Source organism: Euprymna scolopes, chromosome 12 (genome assembly GCF_053919585.1).
Source record: "Euprymna scolopes isolate OS-2025 chromosome 12, ASM5391958v1, whole genome shotgun sequence".
Classification (NCBI taxonomy): domain Eukaryota; kingdom Metazoa; phylum Mollusca; class Cephalopoda; order Sepiida; family Sepiolidae; genus Euprymna; species Euprymna scolopes.
The window spans coordinates 111534895-111558939 of NC_136493.1; the positions used below are offsets into that span (position 1 = coordinate 111534895).

Here is a 24045-nt window from a genome sequence, read left to right on the forward strand (position 1 = left end):
TACTGTTTGACTTGTTACTTCATGGTTCAACTTTACGTCGACCATCTTTCATTCAAACCCGAGAATGATTATATTCTACAGAACGGGCTTACTACACTAGCTAACATAATCGTAACAGAGATAGGATCCCTAATATATGAACAAATAGTAAATAAAAATATATAAAACAGAAAGGGGTCCAGACTGAAATTTAAATACACATTAACAGATAAAGGTAACACACAAATTCAAAGAGAAAGAGGAAAAAAGAAATACATAAAAAGAAAAGAATATGAAAAAGAGGAAAAACGATATAAAGAAAGAAAATAGGAAAATAATAAGAGACGGAGAGATAATGAGACAGAAAGAGAAAAACAAGAACATAGTAAGAATATGTATGTACGTTTATATATCTGCTATTCTTATTATACTTCTCATCAGAGGACATAAAGAAATCAGCAAATTATATTTGTAGCAATGTTAGATTTTGCTAGTTAACGCATTAAGTGAAATCGCAATTTATTGTAGTTATAAATTGCCAATTAAAAAAATTGAAAAAAAGTTGGATATATAAAAACTAATATAAAAACAAACCACGCATAATATTTCAGCTTGAATGAAACTCCTCTCAAGTTGATCCAAAATGCAAAATAGTTCTTTAGATAGAATGTATTATTAGTTTGAAGTTTACCATAGCGTATATCAGGTAAACATTACATCCCTTTGTTTTCACTAATATATATATATATATATATATATATATATAAGAGTATAGCCAACAACAATTCAAGTGCTACCAGATCAGGCTGTCTGAAGATATTGGCTTCCTGAAATGAAATGCACCAAAAATTGATCCTTTTTGTTTTTCTACTTCCTTTTACAAAACTTTATTATGTTCTGCAAAGCCAAAAACAACAACCCACCTTTCCCCCTTTTCCTTCTTTTTTCCTTTTTTTCTTTCTATCTCACCCACTTTATAACTGGTTTCCTAACTTAAAATGTATCAAACATTAATAATCTAACCATTTTCCATCTACCATTGCAAAACTTATTCATGTTCTACAGGGCATGGACCCCCCCAATAAAATCCTCTATAAAACAACCAAACCAAACACTACAAACTAACGATTGAATATACAAAGAGCTTGAAGAATAAATACCTTCTACAAAATTACTGAATGCAACATGAGCGTAAATAATGCACTGCACAAATGAATGGTGCTGGCCGACTCTACGCGAAAAGGAAACTTTCGAAATGACACAAAAAGAACTAGAATAGTACACAACGGAGAGCACAATAAGGTTAATAATCTCAGCACGAGAGACTGCAAAAATGTGCAATATGGAGAACAAAAGGATAATGGATAAATAAATAAAATAACCGAATTCGGCATTAAATAACCAAAACAACCAATTCAAACTAACAACATAATGCGTTTCGAGACTTATCTAGCTCTCTTCATATATTTTTTAGTTAGAAGTTGTTTTTTTTTTGTAGAAAAGTTTATGGAATTCCTTTTTAGAGATAATTTTAGTTCGGCTAACACGATTGTGCTTTCGAAAGGTATGTGTATGTGAGACTGGATATCTCCAGTGAGGTTGTTAAAGAGTTCATTCGGTCAGTGTCAAGTCCTTTTGGTGGGTGGAAAGTGTTAAGTCTATTTGGTGAATATTTTTATGATTTTTTTTCCTTTTTGACGTGTCTGTGTTAGTGCGTGCGTGTGTATAAATGTGAGTGGTTATGCGCCATGTGCGTGTATGTGTGTGTGTGGGTAAGAATCGGTGATTACTTCTTTCCACATGTGTGTGTGCGTGTGTCATTGTGTGTGTGTGTGTGTGTGTGGCTGTGTGTGTATGTGTCTGTGTGGGTTCCTATTTACTTGTCTCAAGTAAATAGGAACACGATATGTTGGAAAGAGTTGACCGAAACTTTAGAGTTCGATTAACTCATTGTAAAGCGAATAATGGACGCCATTTTAGTGATATCATCTTTAAACTGGGTAAAAAAATGAAATGTAAATGTTGTACTAGTTGCAGTTCAAAGAATTACATGTATACCTGCACTACTTAATTGATATTATCCTAACTTACCTTATATGTGCTTCCGGGTTGCATTAGCTCACACTACTGCATTTATATTTACTCTCTACCGCCCCCACAACAGCGGAGTTACTATCTTTAAAAGCATATTTGAGAAAATTGACCAAGTCCTATCTGCTTATCCTTCAGCTAACATTAACGTATGTGGAGACTTCAATGTTGACAACGTGGAATGGTTGACCCACTCAAACAAGATTTCTCCATTGCTTATGAACTCACTCAGATTGTTCACGAACCCACCCGTGTGCCCGAAACTAACAGCCAGTATGCGAGTCTACTAGACCTTTTTCTCACAACTTGCCCTGAACTATGTTCAGTTTCTGTTCTCTCTCCTCTTGGATCTTCCGACCACTCTGTTGTATCAATTAAGATAAAAATGAAATGTAATGTCCCCAGACGTATCTCTCCATCGTACACTGACAGGGATAGCTTCCGTACATTTATATCGGATCTAACTCACAGTTCCATGTTTAAAAAGGATGTGCCCTCTATAGTATCAGACCTGACGGAATGGTTAATTGTAGGTATAGACCGTTTCATACCCTCGAAAAAGTTCCAGCAAAAACTTAACAGTCTGCCATGGTTCTCTCCAGAATGTGCTGCTGCCATTGCGCACAGAAATCACTTTTTCCACTGCTTCCAACGTAATAGATGTATGGAAACTAAAGCCGCTTTCAGGACTACCAGCAACCATTGTAAGAAAGTAATAAAGAATGCAAGAGAGTTGTATGCTCAGTCCGTCAAGTCAAAAGTAGCTGAGCAGCGGCTTGGTTCCCACCAGTTTTGGTAAATAGCAAATAGAATCCTGAACAGAAGCGTGTGCTCTATCCCAACTATCATCAATGGACCTGAGGTAATCTCGTCAGCATCAGACAAAGCCAAACTCTTTGCCAAGAACTTTGCAGCGAATTCTACCCTTTGCAACCAAGCCCGCCAACCCCCAATATTTCCTCCTGTATCAGAAAACACGCTATGTCATATACATATATCTGTATGTGATCTACAAACATCTGTATGTGATATTGCTAAGCTAATCAAAAACCTTGATTCCAGTAAAGCAACCGGCCCTAATGGTATTCCAATTATAGTACTCAAAAAACTTCAACCAGAACTAGCACCCATACTTACAAAACTGTTTAAACGTTGTCTTAAGGAGAATAGCGTCCCATCACCTTGGAAAATCTTATCAGTATGCCCTGTATTTAAGAATTCAGGTGATCTCTCATCCCCCTCTTAATACAGGCCAATAAGTCTTCTGTGTGTCACGAGTAAGTTGCTGGAATCTGTGTTAAACACAGAAGTAATCAACCATCTCAACAAAAATAACCTTCTTAGTGACACTCAATATGATTTCCGTTCTGCTAGATCTACAGCAGAGCAGATGTGCTTATAGTTATATCTCATAGGATTAGCAAATCTCTTGACGGAGGCAACCTTTCTAGGGCAATTGCTCTTGACATATCTAAGGCCTTTGATAGGGTATGGCATAAAGGTTTACTTCACAAGATCTCTAGCTATGGTATAGCTGGAAATGTCTTCTCAATTATTAAATGATTTCTTTCTGATAGGTTCATAAGAGTAGTAGTTGAGGGGCTAAAATCAGAAGCTCACAGTATTAATGCTGGTGTCCCTCAGGGGTCCATCCTGGGCCCAACTCTTTTCCTGATCTACATTAATGATCTTCCAAATCACATCCTTACATCATTTGTAGATATTTATGCTGATGACAATACCATTTATGGTAGCACATCTAAGACAGTAAACGACCAAGTTCTCTCCGATTCTCTCTCCTCTGATCTTGAGCACGTGATACAATGGGGAAAGGAGTGGCTGGTTACTTTTAATGCATCTAAAACCAAGCTTCTCTCTTTACATCATCAACATTCTGATCCACATCTGGCATCAATTGAAATGAATGGCTCTCGTCTTCAGGAGGCCTCAAGTTTTAACAAGCTTCTGGGCTTGACCGTTACTCCTGATCTTAAATGGAACACGTACGTAATCAAATCTGTTGCCAAGGCCGCTGGAAAAATGGTGGGATCTTGCTATCGATCCAGTAGAAGAGTCAGGTACGTCCAAGGATGGAATATTGGCACATCTGGGCAGGAGCTGCTAGAAAGGGCTTGTCTTGCCTTGATAGAGTTCAAAATAGACTTCGTAGCCTGGTGGGAGATGTCCTTTTCTCTTCCCTGCAACCTCTATCTCACAGAAGAGATGTTGCGAGCTTGTCTCTGATGTATCGTTATTTTCATGGAAAGTGTTCTACTGCGCTTCAGTCTATGATCCCCCCTCGCCAAACTTTCACAAGAAACACCCGTCTAGCTGAAAACACTATCAATAATTCCCCCACTCTTTATCTGTGCCTAAACCTAAACGTAGATTCTATGAACAAAGCTTCTTTTTTAGAACTGCACGCCTGTGGAATTGTCTTCCGTTTTCCTGCTTTCCGGCTGACTACAATATGGTTGTCTTCAAGTCTAACGTAAACAAGTTCTTGGTGAGCCGTTCCATATAAGTTAACAAGTTTACTGAATTTCCATTACTAATGATTACTATATTGTCCAATTTCTACTGTACACTCTTTAACCCTTATCCTCAAGTGGCCTCTTGGCCTTGGTAATGTGGTGATTCCTGTGTAAAAAAAAGTTGCTCTGCCTAACCCTATATAAAAGGCTATATGTTTATCCGTCTGTTTTTCCGTCTCCATATTTTCAAACTTTATCTCCTCCGAAACTAAAAGTCGAAGAGTGGCGCTAAGGGCCTCAAACGATTGGATTTTTTACGGGTCCTTCTTTTATGGGTCTTTAGCCGGTTAAAATAGTTTTTAAGAGGTAAAAAAAAACCCGGTTCAAATTGAAAAATCGTTATACATTTTGTACATTCACCTTAGTTTATTTTTAATTTTCTATTTTTGATTTTTGATTGGTTCATATACGTGTCACGTTGGTACAGTGGTAAAGTTTCCAGCTTGCAGTTTCGATTCTAGCTGATGGCGCTCAAATACTTTCTTTTTACTTTTGAAATTACAACTATAATTATATATACGGAATCTGAACAAATTAAAATATCATATTTAAGCACCTCCGCTGCTCGTTTAATATAAACAAGGAAATCACATAAAAGACAATCTTTAATTTACTCCTTATGTCTAGCACCTCTTGAGGAATAATTTTCTTCATTTTTTGTCCTGCTTCTTTCCAATATTCATTTTTATATAACATTTCGCTGATTTCTTTCCTCGACGAAAAACCACTGCACATTTCTCGCACCATTGCAACAACGATCACATATTATTATTATTATAAAGATATTCGAAAAGAAAACTGCTTCAAAGGAAGGTCACTTTCAGATTCTTGTCCAAGGTTGCCAGATTGGCCTTTTTGTAACCAAATTTCCCGAATTTGGCCTTTTTTGAAGCCGTTTGGCCTTCAAAAATTATATTTGGTTTATTTCAAAGCGTAACGTACATACTATCTAAGAAAGGATCACGCATAATATCATATGCGCCTCAAAAGTACATCAAACAAGGTGGCATACATTTAAAAGGAAGCAGTATTTATTTTATCAAAAATGAAAACAGGGCGGATGAAGAAAAAAAATATTAAAATTTTCCTTCAGGTTTTATCATCTGACCTTTTCAGAGAAAACATCGGAATGATATATAAAAACCTGAGAAAATCGAATGGGCGTATTTTAACAACATCCGACCTTGATTCTTATTTGGTTTAGTTTGGGAGTTGACAGTGGCTAAATGGTTAGCGACACGGACTGACAACCTGAAAGTACCAAATTAGAAATAAGTTCGTTCCACGGAAGCATTTACACATAGGATGCTGATAACGAGATTTAGATTTATTTCATATTGTAGCAATAATTATTATCCGACGGCTTTTCTTTGTTGAAGTATTCCTGGTACTTTTTTTTATTATTACTAAAGAATTACCATTTAACAAAACCCAAAAGCCACTCGAGGATAAGGGTTAATAAGTGTACCACAGTCATATCATTTATATTTTTCGAATTGTGACATCCCATATTGGATGGTATTGCTATGTTATGTTGTGTTATGTTAATGACGTTATAGGTGCTATGACCTTTGACCTCTTTAATGTACATATTGCCACATTTGCCAATCTCACAGAATTATTATTATTATTATTATTATTATTATTATTATTATTATTATTATTATGAACTAGCGGGACCTGTGATAATTCCACAGGGAACTCATTCATATGTAATATATTGAAGCTGGCATTCTGTAGATGTTCAGCGTAGATGAAAACGCTCCGATTTATTGAAGCTCTTATGTTAAAACTGCTAAAGTATTTATCTAAGCTTGCAGAAAGGCCCGGTCGTAAAGTACGCTTAAATACAATATTTTAATTCTTGCAGATTTCGTATATATTATTATAGAGTTAATGTTCTCGATTTTTATATATTTTAATATTCTCGATATATATATAAATAACTTGAATTCCTTCAGCTATGACCGAAACCAAAATGAAGAATCCTTGTTAAAACTATTTATAAAAAAAATAGATTACTAGAGCGCCATAAGTTACAATTGAAACCGAAATCAAAACTTATGAAGAATTCTTGGTAAAATTATTTATAAAAAAATAAATGACTTGAGTGCCATCATCAATAATCGAAACCGAAACCAAAAGTTATGTAGAATTGTTGGTAAAATTATTTATTACAAGAAATGGAAGTTCATAACAATTAAACGACAGTCACTCAGATGTTAGCATGACACACAAAATAAACAAATAACACACACGCTATCCTAATTATATATATATATATATATATATATATATATATATATATATATATATATATATATATATTACTATTACTACTACTAAGAGAAGAAGAAAAAGAAAAGAAAAAGAGAAAGGAAAGAAGAGGAACAACAAAGCAAAACCAACAAATTAACGGTGACTAACAATCTTCACGCGGTTTCTACCTGAAGTACCCGAGATCTTTCTAGTTAGAATACTTTCTAAAAATCCCCGGGTACTTAAAGGAAATCAATATCAACTATAGAATCGCCTGATTCATGCAAAATAAGTTAATACTCATTGCGTATTTAAAATATGATGACATTCCACTCATAAACCTCAGTTGAAACAACAGAAGGCAATTAAATTTAACCCCAGCACGACAGACTGACGAACGTTCTATTTTAAACTTAGCTGTGACAGACCAATATACCGACGAAGAGAATCTCTTATAGAGATGCTTAGATTAATCTAAATATGAGACTTTTAGCAATGGTTTCAGTTGCACATTATATCTAATAACATACGTTCAAAATTAAACGGAGCCACGGAACCCCAGGTGAAATTGGTTTTGTTGTATGATTGACAGATAAATATGATGACCTTTAGGTCATAGTATTTATCTCCATCTCACGGGGAAAGTTGTGACAGAAGTTAGGGAAAGTGGAGTTCGAAAAGCAAACACCTTAGAGGCGTGCAAAATATAGCTGGGAAGTCTCATCGAAATTCCCCGATAGGGGCAACTCAGGCGATTAAAAATATTTTGGGAAAACCCGTATGAAGATATGTACAGGATTAGTTAGTTTAATAACGTGGTGTGAGTAAAATCAATGTTGAAGTTAAATGAGATTTCTGTTAACTGTAATGAAAATGAATCAGTAGATGAAGATCCATCCCAGTGAGGAGGGAATTCCTAGTTGAGTTTGGAGTGCAATGTTTTCAATAACAAGAGGAATCAAGTTCCTTATAGTACGTGTTGCGTGTTTATATGGTGTCTTTTTTATTACCTTTATCGTCACTGTTTCGTTAAGTGGTTTCTAAAGAAATAAGCTTCTTTTCATGAAAAAAGACAACAAGAGACGTACGCTGGGAGTTTTCATAAATTATTTTATTTGGAGAAAATGGACTCAGGTGAAAAGAGAGAGACTAATGTTATCTTAGCAAATTATTTATCCCTAAACTTCCTACCTTAACCGAAATGAATGGCACACAAGGACACATACATCGAGGCAATATTCCGCTTAGCTTATTTCTACAGTATTTTACATTATTGAGAGTGTTTTACTCGCATGGCTTCCACAGAGAGACTGATTTGTACATTTGAGCTTCTCTCAGCCTGAAAACATGACGCCATTCGTCATCGTTCGACTTTGTTTTGTCTAATTGTTTGACTTGTTACCCTCTGCCTCAACTTTATGTAACCTATCACTGAAAACAATTCTGTTTGCAGATTAAGGTTATTCTGACATACACTAAATGTGATCCTTGCCAAAATTCACACTACCTAACCTAATCCCTACCGACGTAAGGTCCCTAATATGTAACAGGAGCCCCGTTTGCTAAGTAAAATTTTATCTGTCGCTGCCTTCCTCATGATTGTATTAACTTTACCGATAAAAGAAGAGGTAGGTGATATACAGCCATTGGCGATCATTAAGGATAGAAATTAGAAATTCATTAAGGATATATAATAAGAGTACTTACCCCTGGTCGTTTAGAATCGGAAGTTTTGTTTTACTATTCCAATCTGGAAGAGCGTCGCATTGTCGGACGCGAAGTCCGGTAAGAACTAAAAGAGAGAAAAAAAAAAGATCAATGGTTTTCTTTGAAATAATTAAAAAAAAGCATGTAGATTTTAACCCTATGTTTTTTTTTGTGAAAAAAAGCTTTTTTCCACCTATTTTGAAAATGACTTTGTAAACTTAACCTTTCATTGTATGCCACCCTCCCCAAATATATATGAAATTTGTATGGCTATCAAAATAAATATTAAATTTTGATAATTTTGCATAGTGTGATAGCGGCCATCTTTAATCATAATGAGGTTGATCTACGCTTAAGAAAAAATGTCATTTTCTTATGAAAATAGAAACTTATTGCTGAATTTATTGTGTGTATTTATGCTGCTGTGCCTTATATTGCAAATAAAACCAGTGTTGAAAACAGTATCCCACCACAACTTTACAACAGCCGTGCTAAGCAGGTTAATGATATTATTCTATACATTTCAGCATCATTGAGTGATTCTTCCACTATTAAACCTCTTGAGCGCTGACTTTTTAATAGAAAAAATAATTTTTTATACCTATTTTAAAATTGTAAGCTTTACATTTTATTGTATACTAAACAATGTATGTGACATTTGTAGTACATAAGTAAGATTATCAAAATAAATTGTAATATTTCACTAATTTGCATATTACATTGGCGGACATCTTGAATTTATAATGTGGTTGGCCACCGACTTAAAGAAAAATGTTCAATTCCTCATGTATATAATTGCTGAAGTTATTGCATATATTTGTACTACCGCGGCTTATATGGTAAATAAAACAAATTTTGCAAGTAATTCCTTTGCACATGCTAATTTCTGGCAGCCTAGGCGTCAAATACCAGACTCAAGAAAGACTTTGTTACTGAGTTCAAATAGATCGATTAGCAGAAATTATCACTTGAAACACTGATGAGGACGTACGTTGGAAATACTCTCTCTCTTGAGAAACATTATTAAAAACATTTTAATCTAATAAACTTAAGTTTCAGCAATGGCCGATAAAATCTCATATTTATGGCAATGATATAAAAAGATTTTATTAAATAAATATAAAGAGTTCTTCGTATGTCCGAATAAGGTGTAGTATCCTCGAAAATTGTGATATTAGGTTAGTGCAAAAATAATGTCGTTTATATATATATATATATATATATATATATATATATATATATATATATATATAGTTAAGCGTAAAAAGCATACATTATTTTTGCACCAACCTGATAGACATCGATTTTATGCTTTAATATGTTCAAATCAAACAATAATTCTAAAAATAATGTCTTCCACACGAAGAACTGTGATACAGCGAAACAGTCCGTCTGTGGAAATTAAAATATGCTCTTTTTCTTGCGTCTTTATGTAAACTAATGAAGCTTCCGGCATTTGACAAGGTTTATCATTATGGATTTCACCTATCTTAGCAGCAGCCAGATGACCTTGGAGTTATAAGTGTCGACTGCTGTCTAGACGGTCGTTTCGATCTCAGCTTATGGCAGTTGCTTATTTAGCTACACTAAATCTGTGATACAGTGAAACAGTCCTCCTACATAATATATATATATATATATATATATATATATATATATATATATATATATGTATATTATTAAAAGAAATAAATAAAAAATGATAATAAATAAAAAGTATTATTTGTTTACCTCCAAATAAAAATATGGGTGATTTTCTAAAATCATGAGCTTCAAGATGAAAACGCTAAGTTAATCATATTATCGTTTATAAAAATCAACAAAAAATCTATATATATAAAAACACACACACACATATATAGACACATATATATATATATATATACATACATATATGCACATACAAACATATACATACATATATATGGATATACGTACATACATACATATATATATATATATATATATATAGATATACATACATATATAGAGATATGCATACATATATACATATATAGATACACACACACACACACACAGACGCACACACACACACATATATGGTGTCCAAAAAGTAACTGAAAGGTTTTGAACTTAAATAGATTCTTTATTTTCAAGTGAATTTTTGGGCACACAGTATATATATATATATATATATATATATATATATATATATATATATATATATATATATAAAATCCAAATTAGGATTGATGTACATCCTTTGAAGTATGTTAAATCCTCTTCTTATCTAGGAAGCAAAGCGAATGCATCAGCATTGCTCAATGATGAGATAATGAATAGGATTTCAAAAGCAAAAGATGCCTTTGGCAAACTACGATCTATGGTATGGAATGATAGAAAGCTGTCTCTTAAAACCAAAATTTCTGTTTATCGTGCCGTGATTATTTCGACATTTCTGTATGGATAAGAAGCATGAACTCCGTACCGGAGGCACATTGTCCGATTGGATACTTTTCATAAACGTTGCCTTCGTAGTATAAGTGGTTAAACATGGAGGGATAGGGTTTTGAATAGTTTATTAAGCATTGAAGCATTTCTAATGAAATCCTAATTTCGATAGGCAACTTACCTTGTCCGCATGGATGAAAATCAAATTCCAAAGTTACAACGCCTGTCTCTAGCCTCAAAACTGACGTTAAGCTAAAAATAATATCGTTAATAATTTAAGCCTAAGTCCTTAAATAATAAATTATAGGTGTATAACGGAAAAGCGTGTATACCAACGTGGGACAGGAATTAATTTAATTGTCTGAGTGAAATTTGTAATAATTAAAGGTAAAAAGAAAGATCAACATACTTTTATGTTGTTTTTATTTTAATACTAGCATTTTAGCCCGGCGTTGCCCGGGTGTTTGAATGTGTATGTTGAGCAAAAAAAAAGAACGCGGTCAATTTTTTAAACTTTGACCCCTATTATGACCCCCTTAAAATTTATTGTTTTGGGCTTAAATAAAGTTATTAAGTTAGATCCATATCCAAGGAACCTATATCTAAAATGTCAAGTGTTTAGACCCAAAATTGTCGGAGGAATTTGGTAGAGTTCTCAAAAGTCAAATCGTTGAACTTTGACCCCTGATCGGCAAATTTCTGATCGAAAACCGATCACAAAGATTTTCTCAAATATCAGTACCCTGTATACAAAATTTCGAGTCTGTAGACTGAAAATTGACAGAGTTATTGCGTAGGTAAATGTACACACACACACACAGAGATAAACCAGGCGTTGGAGGAAGTCGACACATCCCTGCAACAGCCAAAAGAAGACATTCTGAAATAATAAGAGAACGCATAGATTTATAGAAGATAAGAACTCGTTATTTCTGGAAAATTTATAATAATGTAGTGAATAAAGAGAATCAGTAAATCCCTCACTGTCCAACGACCAGAAGGTTGCATGCAGGGCAATCAAAAAGGTGGAACTTCTTGCTCGGTGATCTCCTCCAACTCCATCCTAAAGCCAACAAACAACTCCCTCCCAAATTTCCCGATACAGACGGAATCCACAATTAGTGGTCTGAAAGCTAATCTTTTTTCTGACAAACAGTACAAATTTATTCAATATCATTCTTCTGCAGATATTTTTACAGAAATCTCTGAACGCATATACCATGCACTGGAAAAGGCGGGTAAGGCAGGGCTGTAGCTCTCCATATATTCAAGGGTCTTGACAAAGCCTAGCATGAAGGGCTGCTAATGAAAATCAAATCTTACGGTATAACTGTGCGAATACTAAATATAATTAGATTCTTCTTAGACAATAGGAGTATCCAGGTTGTGATTTGTGTGACGTTCATCCAAGCAGCATAACATTAATGCAGGATTGCCTAAGGGGTCGATCCTTGGACCAATATTATTCCTGATATTCACCAATGACCTGTTCGATAATATTATGTACGAAATGGGTATATTTGCTGATGATACAACGTTCTATAACATGCATGAGGGAAGAACGGATGTACACAAATCCAAGACAATGGCTGAATCCTTAGAAAATGTACGACTAAGCTGCTCTCCTTTAAAAATGACAAGACTCCTCTCCAACCACCGATATCCATAACAAACCTGAGAATTCTTCTTTCAAACTCCTCGGCTTAACATTCACAGGAAATATGAACTGGATCAAAAACATTGAGGGCATTGCGAAAGCTGCTGCAAAGAAGGCAGGCTCCCTCTATCGTGTTAGAAAACTACTCACACCTGAGAGTATCCTGTACCTCTACAAGGCCACCATTCGCCCATGTATGGAGTATTGTTGCTACATCTTGGCTAGTGCATTTAGCACTCGCCTCTCCTTCTTGGATATGGTAAAAAAAAAGGTCTCCAATCTAATAGGTTCCACTTTGTCAACTAGAGTCTAACCCCTGTCCCATCACCGCAATGTTGCATCCCTGTGCCTGTTTTACAAGTATTTTAATGGAATGTGCTCTGTTGAACTCATTGCACACGTGCCGCTTCGACGTACATATTCCCGACAAACCCGCTTAGCAACAAAATCACCTCCCTTCACTGTTGAAGCTCGTAAATGTCAGAAAGTTTTCTCCTCTAATAGCTTATTCTCTAGAACGACTAGACTTTGGAAATCCCTTCCTCCTACCAAAACTGTATTGACATACAAAAGTCCAAATACAACGTAAACTAACGTGTAATCTTTCTTTAGACATGGTCCCAATTAGTAGCGCTTTACATCCAAGTGGCAATATGCCTTGCTTGTGGTGAAAGTGAGTAAAAAAGAACCTAAGGTCGCCATCTTCCTTGACAGAAATATACATGCGACTGCAGACCGCTTATGAATTTCATTTACCCATGAAACTCCTTCCTTTGGAGGAAGCCGGTTCACCTCACCTAAGTGTATATAATTAAAAAGAAAACACGTTTAAAATTTGTAAATATGCTATCAGAGTCGTGAATTTTACAATAATGAATTTTACAGGATACCGCCATCGCTGAAGACGAAAAAAAAGTATTAAAACGCTCTTTCTCCTATTATTACGTAATAATACTTTGATTTAAACTTCAAAACGTTATTAGTGTAATATTATAAAACTTTCTCTCCCCCACTCTCTCTCCCTCCCTCCCTCTCTCTCTCTCTGTGTATATATATATATATATATATATATATATATATATATATATATATATATATATATATATATATATATATATGTGTGTGTGTGTGTGTGTGTGTGTGTGTGTGTTTATATAAGATTGCGTAAGTAAAAGAAAACACAATTACAACTTCTCTTCGATTTTCGGATTTTTTAATCCTGCCCATATTCCTTTATTTTCTTTTAAAGTTGATGAGTTCCTATTCTTCTGATGAATAAGGTGGGAATAAATTCAAATATTAACATAATAATTACATGAATGATTCTGTGCTACGAAACATGTGCTGTCTAGAATTGGACATTTTAACATGCTCAAAAAATAAACTGTAAGATGGAAAACATCTTGAAATTTGAAATATAAACCTTTTGTCACACACACACACACACACACACACACACACACACACACACACACACACACACACACACATATATATATAAATAGACGAAGTAGGTAATTTTATAGTTGGATTTCGCTGCGATTTGTTAAGTTTTCTTGTTTGTAGCGTGGTTGCTAAAGTGGCAGGGTATTCACTTCGCATGCAAGAGATTCGGATTTCAAATCCCGAGTTCGAATATGTTTAGCTGATTAACTCAAATGAGACTGAAACTTGAGTCCTAGACTTCGTGTTTGTTGACTTGCATGACTCGTATGAGCTGCGACGTTGTTTAACTTTGGAAATATATATAATATGTTTATATGTAATTTAATTTAACTTGGGACAGTAATTACGTATAAATGAATAAAATGAAGTTCTCTTTTAGATAGCTCAATAGTTCAATACTAGAGCTACAACTAATTTTCTTTCAAGATACCACGTTAATAGATGTAGATGCACAAGTATGTACTCATGTTTTGAAAAGTCTTTCTTTTATTGGTCACAACATTGCATAGAATTGTTTCAGACCCCGGTGTTAGCACAGAATGATATAATGGTTTATCAAATTATAATTTGCACAAATTTGGTTTTCATCAACGTGTTAGAAAAAAAAAACAAACAAACCAAAAAAACAAACAAAAAAACAAAACAAAACACAACAAAAAGAAAACGATATTTAACAAGTTTTTCGCCTAATGAATAACAACTTTCCAGTTAATACACGGATGACAACTGTCTGAAAAGATCAGAAACAGTTTTTTTTTTTTTTTTAGATTTTGAAATCTGTTTTTCCATGATTTTAGTTTGCAATTTTTGTTTTCAGCTAATTTAAATTAATTTATGTTTCTTTATAGTTAAAAACATTGCATATTTCGATACCTTTTTTATTTTTTTTTTATTTCTATCTATTATTAATTCATTAGCTGTTTTTTTATTATAAAATTAAATATTTTGAATTTACTCAATGTATGAAGCACGGATAATTACTAGAAGAAAAGATAAAGGCAAGAACGAAATCATTGAAAGCTCGAACTCACAAGTGTTTGACTCAACGGTCAGTTTTAGTCGAATATGATCACCAATAGAAACAGTTCGGACCGGTGTTACACCATCACTTGCTACCACGCTTAAAACTGCCCGGGTTGATTCTTTAGTTGCGTTCTTCACAGGAGGATTTCTGGAAGTTAAAAAAGAGAAAATTCAATATTGAAAAGTAGGATTTGAATTTGCGAAAGCTGATCCATTGTTGGCGACGGTTTAATTCAGTCAATCACACACCGCCGTTGGAAAACTTACCCTGCAACTGAAATCCCAGATTTCACTTCTATTGTACCTTTCCCCGGTTGATTAAAGTCACATTCGATGTTGTAGACGGAATCCGTGTTTTGAATGATGAACTCTGCCTGTTGCACCAGGATTTTCACTGTATAAACTTTATTTTTGATTTGCTAAAGAATAAAATAAAAATAAAATAAAAATAAATATATATACAAAAAATAATAAATAAATAAAAATAAAACAAAAACGAATCACATTACTCTGCTAGATTTGGGTCTACAGACATGAAAATTAATATATAAGGTATTCAAACCCATGCAAAACTTTATATTTTGGTTTTAGCCGGGGAAAATCGGTGCAAAAGTGTGAAAATTGAAGAAATGGAATTTGCCAGGTGAAGCTCGAACTATATCATTACGAATATGCATGCGTAACGTAATAGCTATTGGTTCATATTTTAATTTTTAATCTTGCAGCAAACATGTTTGGTTGTTGGTTGTTTTTGTTTTACGGCATATCAACCCTTTCCGGGGTCTATAATGCCGAATCCAAAGATTTTGAAGAAAATTTTTTTTAATAGAGTATATTTGTTGTTTTCACGTCGGTTTCTATTCAACCCATAGTTGGGACCCTAACAGGTACTACCACTCCGGGTCAGAGTGGACCTGGGAGCAATGGTAATTAAAGGGTGGCTCCACACTCCCCAAAGCCCACAAGCTGGGGCCTCACCACTGGATATAGTTTAAGGTCATATCCAGGACCCCCATTGAGGGTCTTTTACTCTCTGCAGGGGGGCAGTCGGCGTATTCTAATGCCCCACCGACAGGGCCGCAGCAAACATGTATTTATAGCTCAGACATTAACGTCAAAGGAAAAAGTAAATCGTAAGTTAAACGTTTCGGTTTTGATTCCGGTGGTGGCGCACGAGCTAACATTTTAAAAACATTTTAAATCATTACTATATATTAGGTCCAATATAATATACGAAATCTGCATTAATCAAAATATCATATTTAAGAGTATTTTACGACCGGGCAATGCCTAGTGGCCTTCTAGTTATCTGATAATTATACATTTTAGAACACAGCTCATAGGCGTAAGGAGTCCAAATGCAGTATATAATTAGTTTAATTTGGTTTATGCAAAGGAGATAAAAAGTGAATATAATCCCTTCGTGCAAATTCAGATACCAGCGATTTTTTGCCAAACTTTAGCGATAGTCTTTGACAGATATTCACCAATATTCAGTTTATTTTGAGTTTATTTTGTTTAAAGGGTATTTCTAAGGTCTAATATAGGCATAATCTCTCATTAAAAAAAATAAAATAAAATATGTGGTTTGGATCAAGAAATTTGACGCAAATTAAGCAACATTCACGGAATTTCTTAAGAACCTTTACGCTTAAGCCGTTTTTTTTTTTTAAATTCTAACATTTTCCAGAATTAAAACAATGTAATAGAATTTGATAAAAATTGGAATACAGATATAATACACATGGTTTAGTATTGTTAAATTTTGATTTTATTCTCCATAAGAGAACTTAAAAGTGGTGTGAGACTTTCGTTCGGAGAATTAATTCTGAGCTTGGTATTTTTCATTCCTTCACAGTTCCACCAGCTACCTTAATCGAGAGTTCAAGTGTCAATACAGCATACAAAAAACAATGAATGCCTAAATGCTTTGATGCTTTTTTTCTTTCGTTTACCTTTTCAAATTTCCAGTTGAGAATCTCTGGTTTAAAGTTACTTTGCACCGAGAAATTTAAAGTTAAATAACAAAAAATAAAAATAGTGAGACTTTCAAAGCACTACTGGAAACATTCCTTCAAAACAAAACAAAGTAGAAACTAGATAAAATATGCTTGTCGTGGGCCCCTTTTAAGCTTCTCTGGACTCTCAGGATTCCATGTAGAACTCGGTTGATGATCTCTGCTCTAACTAATCACTCCCAATTAAGTATACATTAACTTGCGCCAGTATATAATTATGATCGCATATCGGTCAAGGACGATAACTCAGCAGGACAGTGTTATTTGAGTTGTCGTCAGTCGCTTCCGTTTTGAGTTTACGTTTTCTGTTTTGTTTTGAGTTACGTTCTGTACGCTCGATAATAAAGTCTCTTCGTTCCTTTGTAGCAGAATTAGCAATAACCGATATGAGGGGAGATAGAGAGCTTACTTCGGATACGTCTGTTGTGTTTCGGGCTGAGCGGAAGAGAGTTCCAAGATGGCGTCCATTGGTTTTTATTTGCGTTAACCCCATGCAATTCTCGTAGAATTGCGTATACTCTCGCGCGATTATGCAAATATATAATTCCCGGCTGCTATAAAGGCAGGACGCTGGAAATTGCGTGTCGGTGGTTCTGGCGATTGGATTGTTCTTTGTAACGAACAACGTGTCTGCGAGAAGCGAGTTTTTTTGTTTTTGTTTTATCTGCTTCTTCTTTCCCTACGGTTATTACAGCCAAGGAAATCCCTCTCTTCTAGAGGTGGGCGATACTGACTATTTCATACCTGTGTTCCTGATTTTTTTGCCTACTACATTTTGCTTCAAGCTATTTCGGCGCGACTATGGCGAAGGTGCGGATAAGCAGTGATATTATCAAGCCGTTCTCTGGCGAGGGAGACGTTGTAGCGTGGCTGAAAAAAGTAAGACTTGTCGTACAACTTCAGCAGGTGGATGATGTAGCTAGTCTGCTACCTTTATATCTGGAAGGTAATGCACTGGCCCTCTACATAGAAATGGAGGAGGACGATCAAAAAATGATAGACCAGATTGAGGCCCGATTAAAGGAGGCATTTACCGACGACGCGTTTGCATCATACAGAAAAATAACTACGGTTAGATGGGCTGGCGAACGTGTGGATGTTTACGCCAACAAAATCAGGCAGTTGGTTGGATTGGCCGGATTCACAGAAGATGGCTTAGAGAGACTCACAAAATTGACTTTCGTCAATGGGTTCCCTGACGCCATCTCAATTGCTCTTCAACAGGTGCCGAACATCGAAGCCCTGACCATGGGGAGCTAATGTCGAGAGCGAGAATGTTGACGACGACTGGGGAACAAAATCAGGACGTGGTTGCAGCCACATGCTCACCCAAACAACAGGGCCCAGAATATTCCTGTTAGTGTGACCTGTTTCAAATGCAATGTTAAAGGCCACCTTCAAGGGACTGTCGAAAACGCGGAACACGGTGTTACCGGTGCAGTGAGAGTGGACACTGGGCTCGGAACTGCTCGGGAAACGAGCAAGAGGACGACGCACAAGCGCCAGTCTCCTTTCCCACCAAAATGCGAACGGTGATAAGCATTCATGTTGACGGGACACGATGTTTGGCGCTTATTGATACTAGATGCTCTAAGACGATTTTACATGCAGAGCGGTGCCGGTCTTGGAGAAAAACGAACGTGAATGTCAAAACGATTGGTGGAATATCCCATGCGTGCTGCGGTGTTGGAGCGGTCTCTGTATCCACCGATGAAGGTGTGTGTGCCAGAATCGATGTGTTGGTGGTGCGTGGCAAACCGCTGGGGGTTGACTTACTTCTAGGGATCGACGCCATAAAAGCTCTGGGAGGTGTTGTTGTCGAGCCCACAGGACCAGTGCGGCTGGGCAGCAGGAAAAATATTAAATGCGCAGCCATTTCTATTAATGAACCGGATTTCACTGTCACCGTTGACCATCCAAACCGAACATGGACCGCATCGTGGATGTGGTCTGAGGACCACCTCCTGAAAGGCTACACAATCGAGTGTCAGAATACCCAGTGCATGCAGAAATCCGTGAAGAATACACGCAGGAGCTCCGCACCTGGATAGATAATGGTTGGCTCGTGCCGTACCCAGGGGATAAATTGGGACCCTCCAAAGGGCTAATTCCCCTAATGGCTGTAATACAGCAGAACAAAACCAAAGTGCGCCCGGTGATGGGCTACCGGGAGCTAAATCATTACGTAGACGCGTTTACGGCCAACGCAGATGTTTGTGCGGCTAAGCTGCGCGAATGGAGACAAAAAGGTGCTAACGTGTCTCTACTAGACCTCAGCAGAGCATACCTACAAGTCCGGCTCCATGAGACACTGTGGCCATACCAGACTGTGGAAATGGACAAATTGAAAATACTGTCTGACCCATCTGGGGTTCGGTTTGAATGTAGCATCCCTGATAATAAGAGCAATTGTCAGCAAAGTATTATCTCAGGAAGAAGTTGTAAACCGCGCAGCATCTGATTATATTGATGACATTTTTGTCAATGAAGACGTGGTGCCCGCGACCGTGTAACAGAACACCTAGCGCAGTTCGGGTTGGAGTTCAAGAACTAGGAGCGGTTGAAGGACGGTGCACGGGTGCTGGGTTTGGCGGTCAAGATGGAACGCAGTGAACTGCGGTGGAAGCGAGGAAATGCAATTCCAGAGGCTCCCAGCATTGTTACGCGACGAACAATGTTTTCCCTGTGTGGTCGACATGTCGGGCACTTTTCGGTGTGCGGTTGGCTTCGTGTGGCTTGTGGAATACTCAGAAGGAGAGTAAGTTCGGTAACGAAGGGCTGGAATGATGAAGTAAGGGACGCCGTACTGCATCGTATGATGTTTGAAACCTTAGAATCTGTGCAGCAGAACGATCCGGCCCGGGGAAATTGGTGTGTGGACGGGAAAGAGCTGAATGTATGGGTCGATGCTAGCTCCCTAGCAATTTGTGCAGCCTTGAAGATGCGTGAAACTGTGTTGGAAGATGCATGTTGGCTACGACCTGAAGATGACTCTCAACATATCAACTTAGCCGAACTGGACGCCGTATTGAAAGGGATCAATTTGGCTCATCAGTGGAAGAGCAAAGTGCTACACATAAAGACAGATTTTGTCTGCGTATACCATTGGGTTTCGGACACGCTAACTGGAAAGGCGCGAGTACGCACCAAAGCAGCAAGCGAGATGCTTATTAGGAGGCGACTAAGCACTCCCAAGGAGCTCGTGAAAGTGTACGGGCTGACAGTGGACGTGACGTTGGTTCCATAAGCACGAAATATCGCTGACCGATTGACACGAGTACCACAGCGGTGGTTTGAGGCAATAAAAAAGAAAAACGGACTTGACCCGGTGATAGGCGCGGTTCACACAGACGAGCTGGATGAGAGTCAAATTATGGCTATTCACAAAGGTAGTGGACATCCGGGGATGCGATGCACTACTTACTTTGTCAGGAGAAGTTGCCCAACCACGACAAAAGCAACCGTTAAAACGTTCATACGGGAATGTGAGGAATGTCAGTCCATTGAGCCAGCGCCAGTCAGGCGGAAAAAGGGAAAGCTGGAAATTAACGAGAATTGGCAGAGAATTGGAATGGATATCACGCATTATGGCACCTTCCATTTTTTAACTCTAACAGACTGTGGTCCATCGCTTTCTCCATTTGGAGGAAATTGGCAAGGCAGGACTCAGCAAGCGTGATTCATCAGTTGGGGGCAGTGTTTCTCGAGCGTGGCTCGGCGCATGAAATGACACGGCTTTCTGCAGCAACGCGTTTCAAGCATTTGCACATAAATAGGGAGTTCACTTGCGATTCCGTTGTGCATACGCTCCAGCCGGGAATGGCATAGCGGAGCGATGTAACCGTACGGCCATTGGATTTTTATTTGTGACGAACCACGTGTCTGCGAGAAGAGAGTTTTTTTTTTCTACTTCTTCTTTCTCTACGGTTATTACAGCCAAGAAATTCCTCTCTTCTAGAGGTGGGCGATACTAACTATTTCCTATCTGTGTTCCTGATTTTTTTTGCCTACTACATTTTACTTCACCCTTCAAACGGTTTCGTGTGATATACCTTTATTTACTGGCGTTGGTTGTCAGTTTTGTACTTATTCATAAGCAAAATATAATATATTTACAGAATTGAGTTCGTTTTAATAATTAAAAAAAAACACACTGACCGCTCCTTGACACGCCTTAAACTGTGTTGGATCTGTGATATTTATGCTCAAGACATAAGGATCCTTCTGAGAACCCGTTCCCTTGCCGGCTCCGGAACATTTAGAACATGCCCTTCGACCATTGATCGCGTAGATGTCAAACGGTTGGAAGACTTGTTGGCTATAAAAGAACTGGATCAGGCCGGGGGAATGGCAAATATGACTAACATTAGCCACAACCTGCAAAATAAAAAGCAACATGTTTGTGATACTATCGACGTTCCCAAACCTCATAGTGTTAGAGAAGTAGGGAAAAAAGAAAAAAGAAATATGAAAAAAATAGAGGAAATGGGTTTATCGGTAGAACAATACATGAGTGGTTATTGATAAAGGAACACAAAAAGAAGCTGAATATTTTGTTGATAACAGTATGGAAAACAAAAGACTGGACATAAAAAGCTTATATATATATATATATATATATATATATATATATATAATTATATATATATATATATATATATATATATATATATATATATATATATATATAGTCTAAAGAAGCTTTGAATAAAAAAAATGCAAAAATAAAAATACAGAATGCAACTTAAATCCCCGTATGGAAAAAATATTAACTTTAACCTATCGCAGACTTAGCACCTACATAATCGGACTTCTAAAATGTTTATAATGACCAAAGAGAATTCATTTATATAAGGACGAAAAAAAAGAAAGAAAAAAGAAAAAAAGCCTTTACTGAAATTGTTAAATAGAAACAGATTTAGCATTTGCATAAGCCGATTTCGCAAAAGTCTTCAATTTTAAAACAGAATTTAACTACAGAAGGATGAAAAGGGAAAACCTTAACTAAAATTTTGTAAATAGAAAACGGGGATCATTAGCTTCTTACCATAAGCCGTTTCGGAGATTTAAAAACAGGACAGCTGTTTAATACATGGCTCTCCAGTGAATAATACCACTTCCCCAATAAAAAAATGAAAAATAATACGGTTACTATTTTTACTAATATATGGAATTTTTTTGATGAATTAAATAATAAAATAGAAAAAGAAAAACTATTAATAAGTAAGTTTAGGATTACAAGATCCATTCTGCGACATGTCAACTAGCATATAGATGCTATGAGAATAAAAATGCGTAAAAGCTTAAGTACCTTAGGTACCAGAAAGGCAAATAGATAAGAGGAAGGAAACCTAGCCATACATATCTAAAAACCCAATATATAGTCTGAAGAAGCTTTGAATAAAAAACGTTATTTTGCTACTGCTAAGATCGGTATGAGAAGTTATAATGAATCCAACCTCTTAAGCTCCATTTGTTTACATAAAGAGCGTTGCATTACACGCTAGTAGCAGTTTGTTATTTTATATATATAGGGTAATATTAGAACGCTGTCACAATGCAAGAAATGAAAAGTAGTCACTGTTGAGAAAGAAGACTAAAACAAGTGATTTCCTATGAATCCCTCTCTCTCTCATAAATATATATACACACACATACACAAACACACACATACACACACATACACACACAAATATATATTTATGCACTGATGATTCCCGAAAGGATGAAACACTAGTGTCTGTAGGTATTTGCGAAGAATCATCAGTGCATGAATATATATTTGCGTGTGTGTGTGTGTGTTTGTGTTTGTATATATATATATATATATATATATATATATATATATATATATATATATAATTTAAAGGAGATTAGAATAATAGTCTAAAGAGCTAAGTGTATTTTAATGTAATAGTGAAATTACTAGTTTAATTAAAATACAGGAAATGCTCGTTGTAATTTAGATATATAATAAGCTCGATAGTTAAATGTCCTAGAGCTAATTCAATATTAAGTAATGTGATTTATAATTTAAAAATTAAAAAAAAAAAAAATTTTTTTAATTTAAAAATCAAATTTTAATTAAATTAAAAATCAGTTTCATAAGAAGGAACAACAACAAAGTCAATTATCTGTACGATCGTTTCGGAAATCCGTGCTTTTTATTTGTGGTATACATGAAGTCACGTAGAACAATTATACATAGTTTTTTTGGTAAGCACGGTCTCCTCATCAGCAAATTTAGGAGGATTTCTATTGAATTGAAAAGACACCAAAAATAAACCTAGCATTAAAAGTAAGGCAGATGAATCTGAAAAATTGAAATAAAAGGTTTGGATTAAAAATTTATAAGAAAATTAGTATAGGTTAGAGATAGAAATGAGTAGAAAAAAAATATTTTTTTGAATTTACATAATAAATTTGATTTAAAAATACATAGAGATATTTACCTTTTAGTTTTTCTTTTTTTGAAATCAGGAACTGTGTTTAAAGTAGTCATTTAGATGTTTGCTATAGCTTTTTATTTTATTGAATGATGAATTTTAAAAGGGCGACGCTCGTGCAGTAAATTGTTTCCGTTAGCGTATTTTGATTTAAAGACGCTACAGTTAATATATATATAGAGAGAATATTTATTTTGCAAGTTTTTAAGGGGAGATAATTGTCATGTGTTATTGGCTTTATTTATTATTTGATTAACGAGTCTAAGGGCGGTAATTGGTCCAACTTAATTTATTAAAAAAAAAAATGTAATCTATTTTTACTAATGAGTAATTTTTAATGATTTAAGGTGGTTTATATTTATTAAATTTAAACCAACGTTTATGATTACATGATAGAAGCTCGTGTCTTGAATTTACTAGTTTGGTTGTGCTTTTTATATCTTCATATTTTAAAATTTTTAGGGTTTCTTTTG

General features: G+C 35.7%; 1 protein-coding gene across 1 annotated transcript in view; it reads right to left on the reverse strand.

Moving 5' to 3' along the window:
- LOC145291622 (uncharacterized) overlaps positions 1-24045 on the reverse strand; it is a 110537-nt gene that overhangs the window by 16739 nt on the left and 69753 nt on the right. The window contains exons 6-9 of the mRNA XM_080137697.1: positions 21285-21503; positions 15376-15527; positions 15117-15256; positions 8571-8655 (exon numbers count right to left, since the gene is read on the reverse strand). Coding sequence (XP_079993823.1) covers positions 8571-8655; positions 15117-15256; positions 15376-15527; positions 21285-21503 — 596 coding nt within the window. The remainder of the gene's footprint in view (positions 1-8570; positions 8656-15116; positions 15257-15375; positions 15528-21284; positions 21504-24045) is intronic.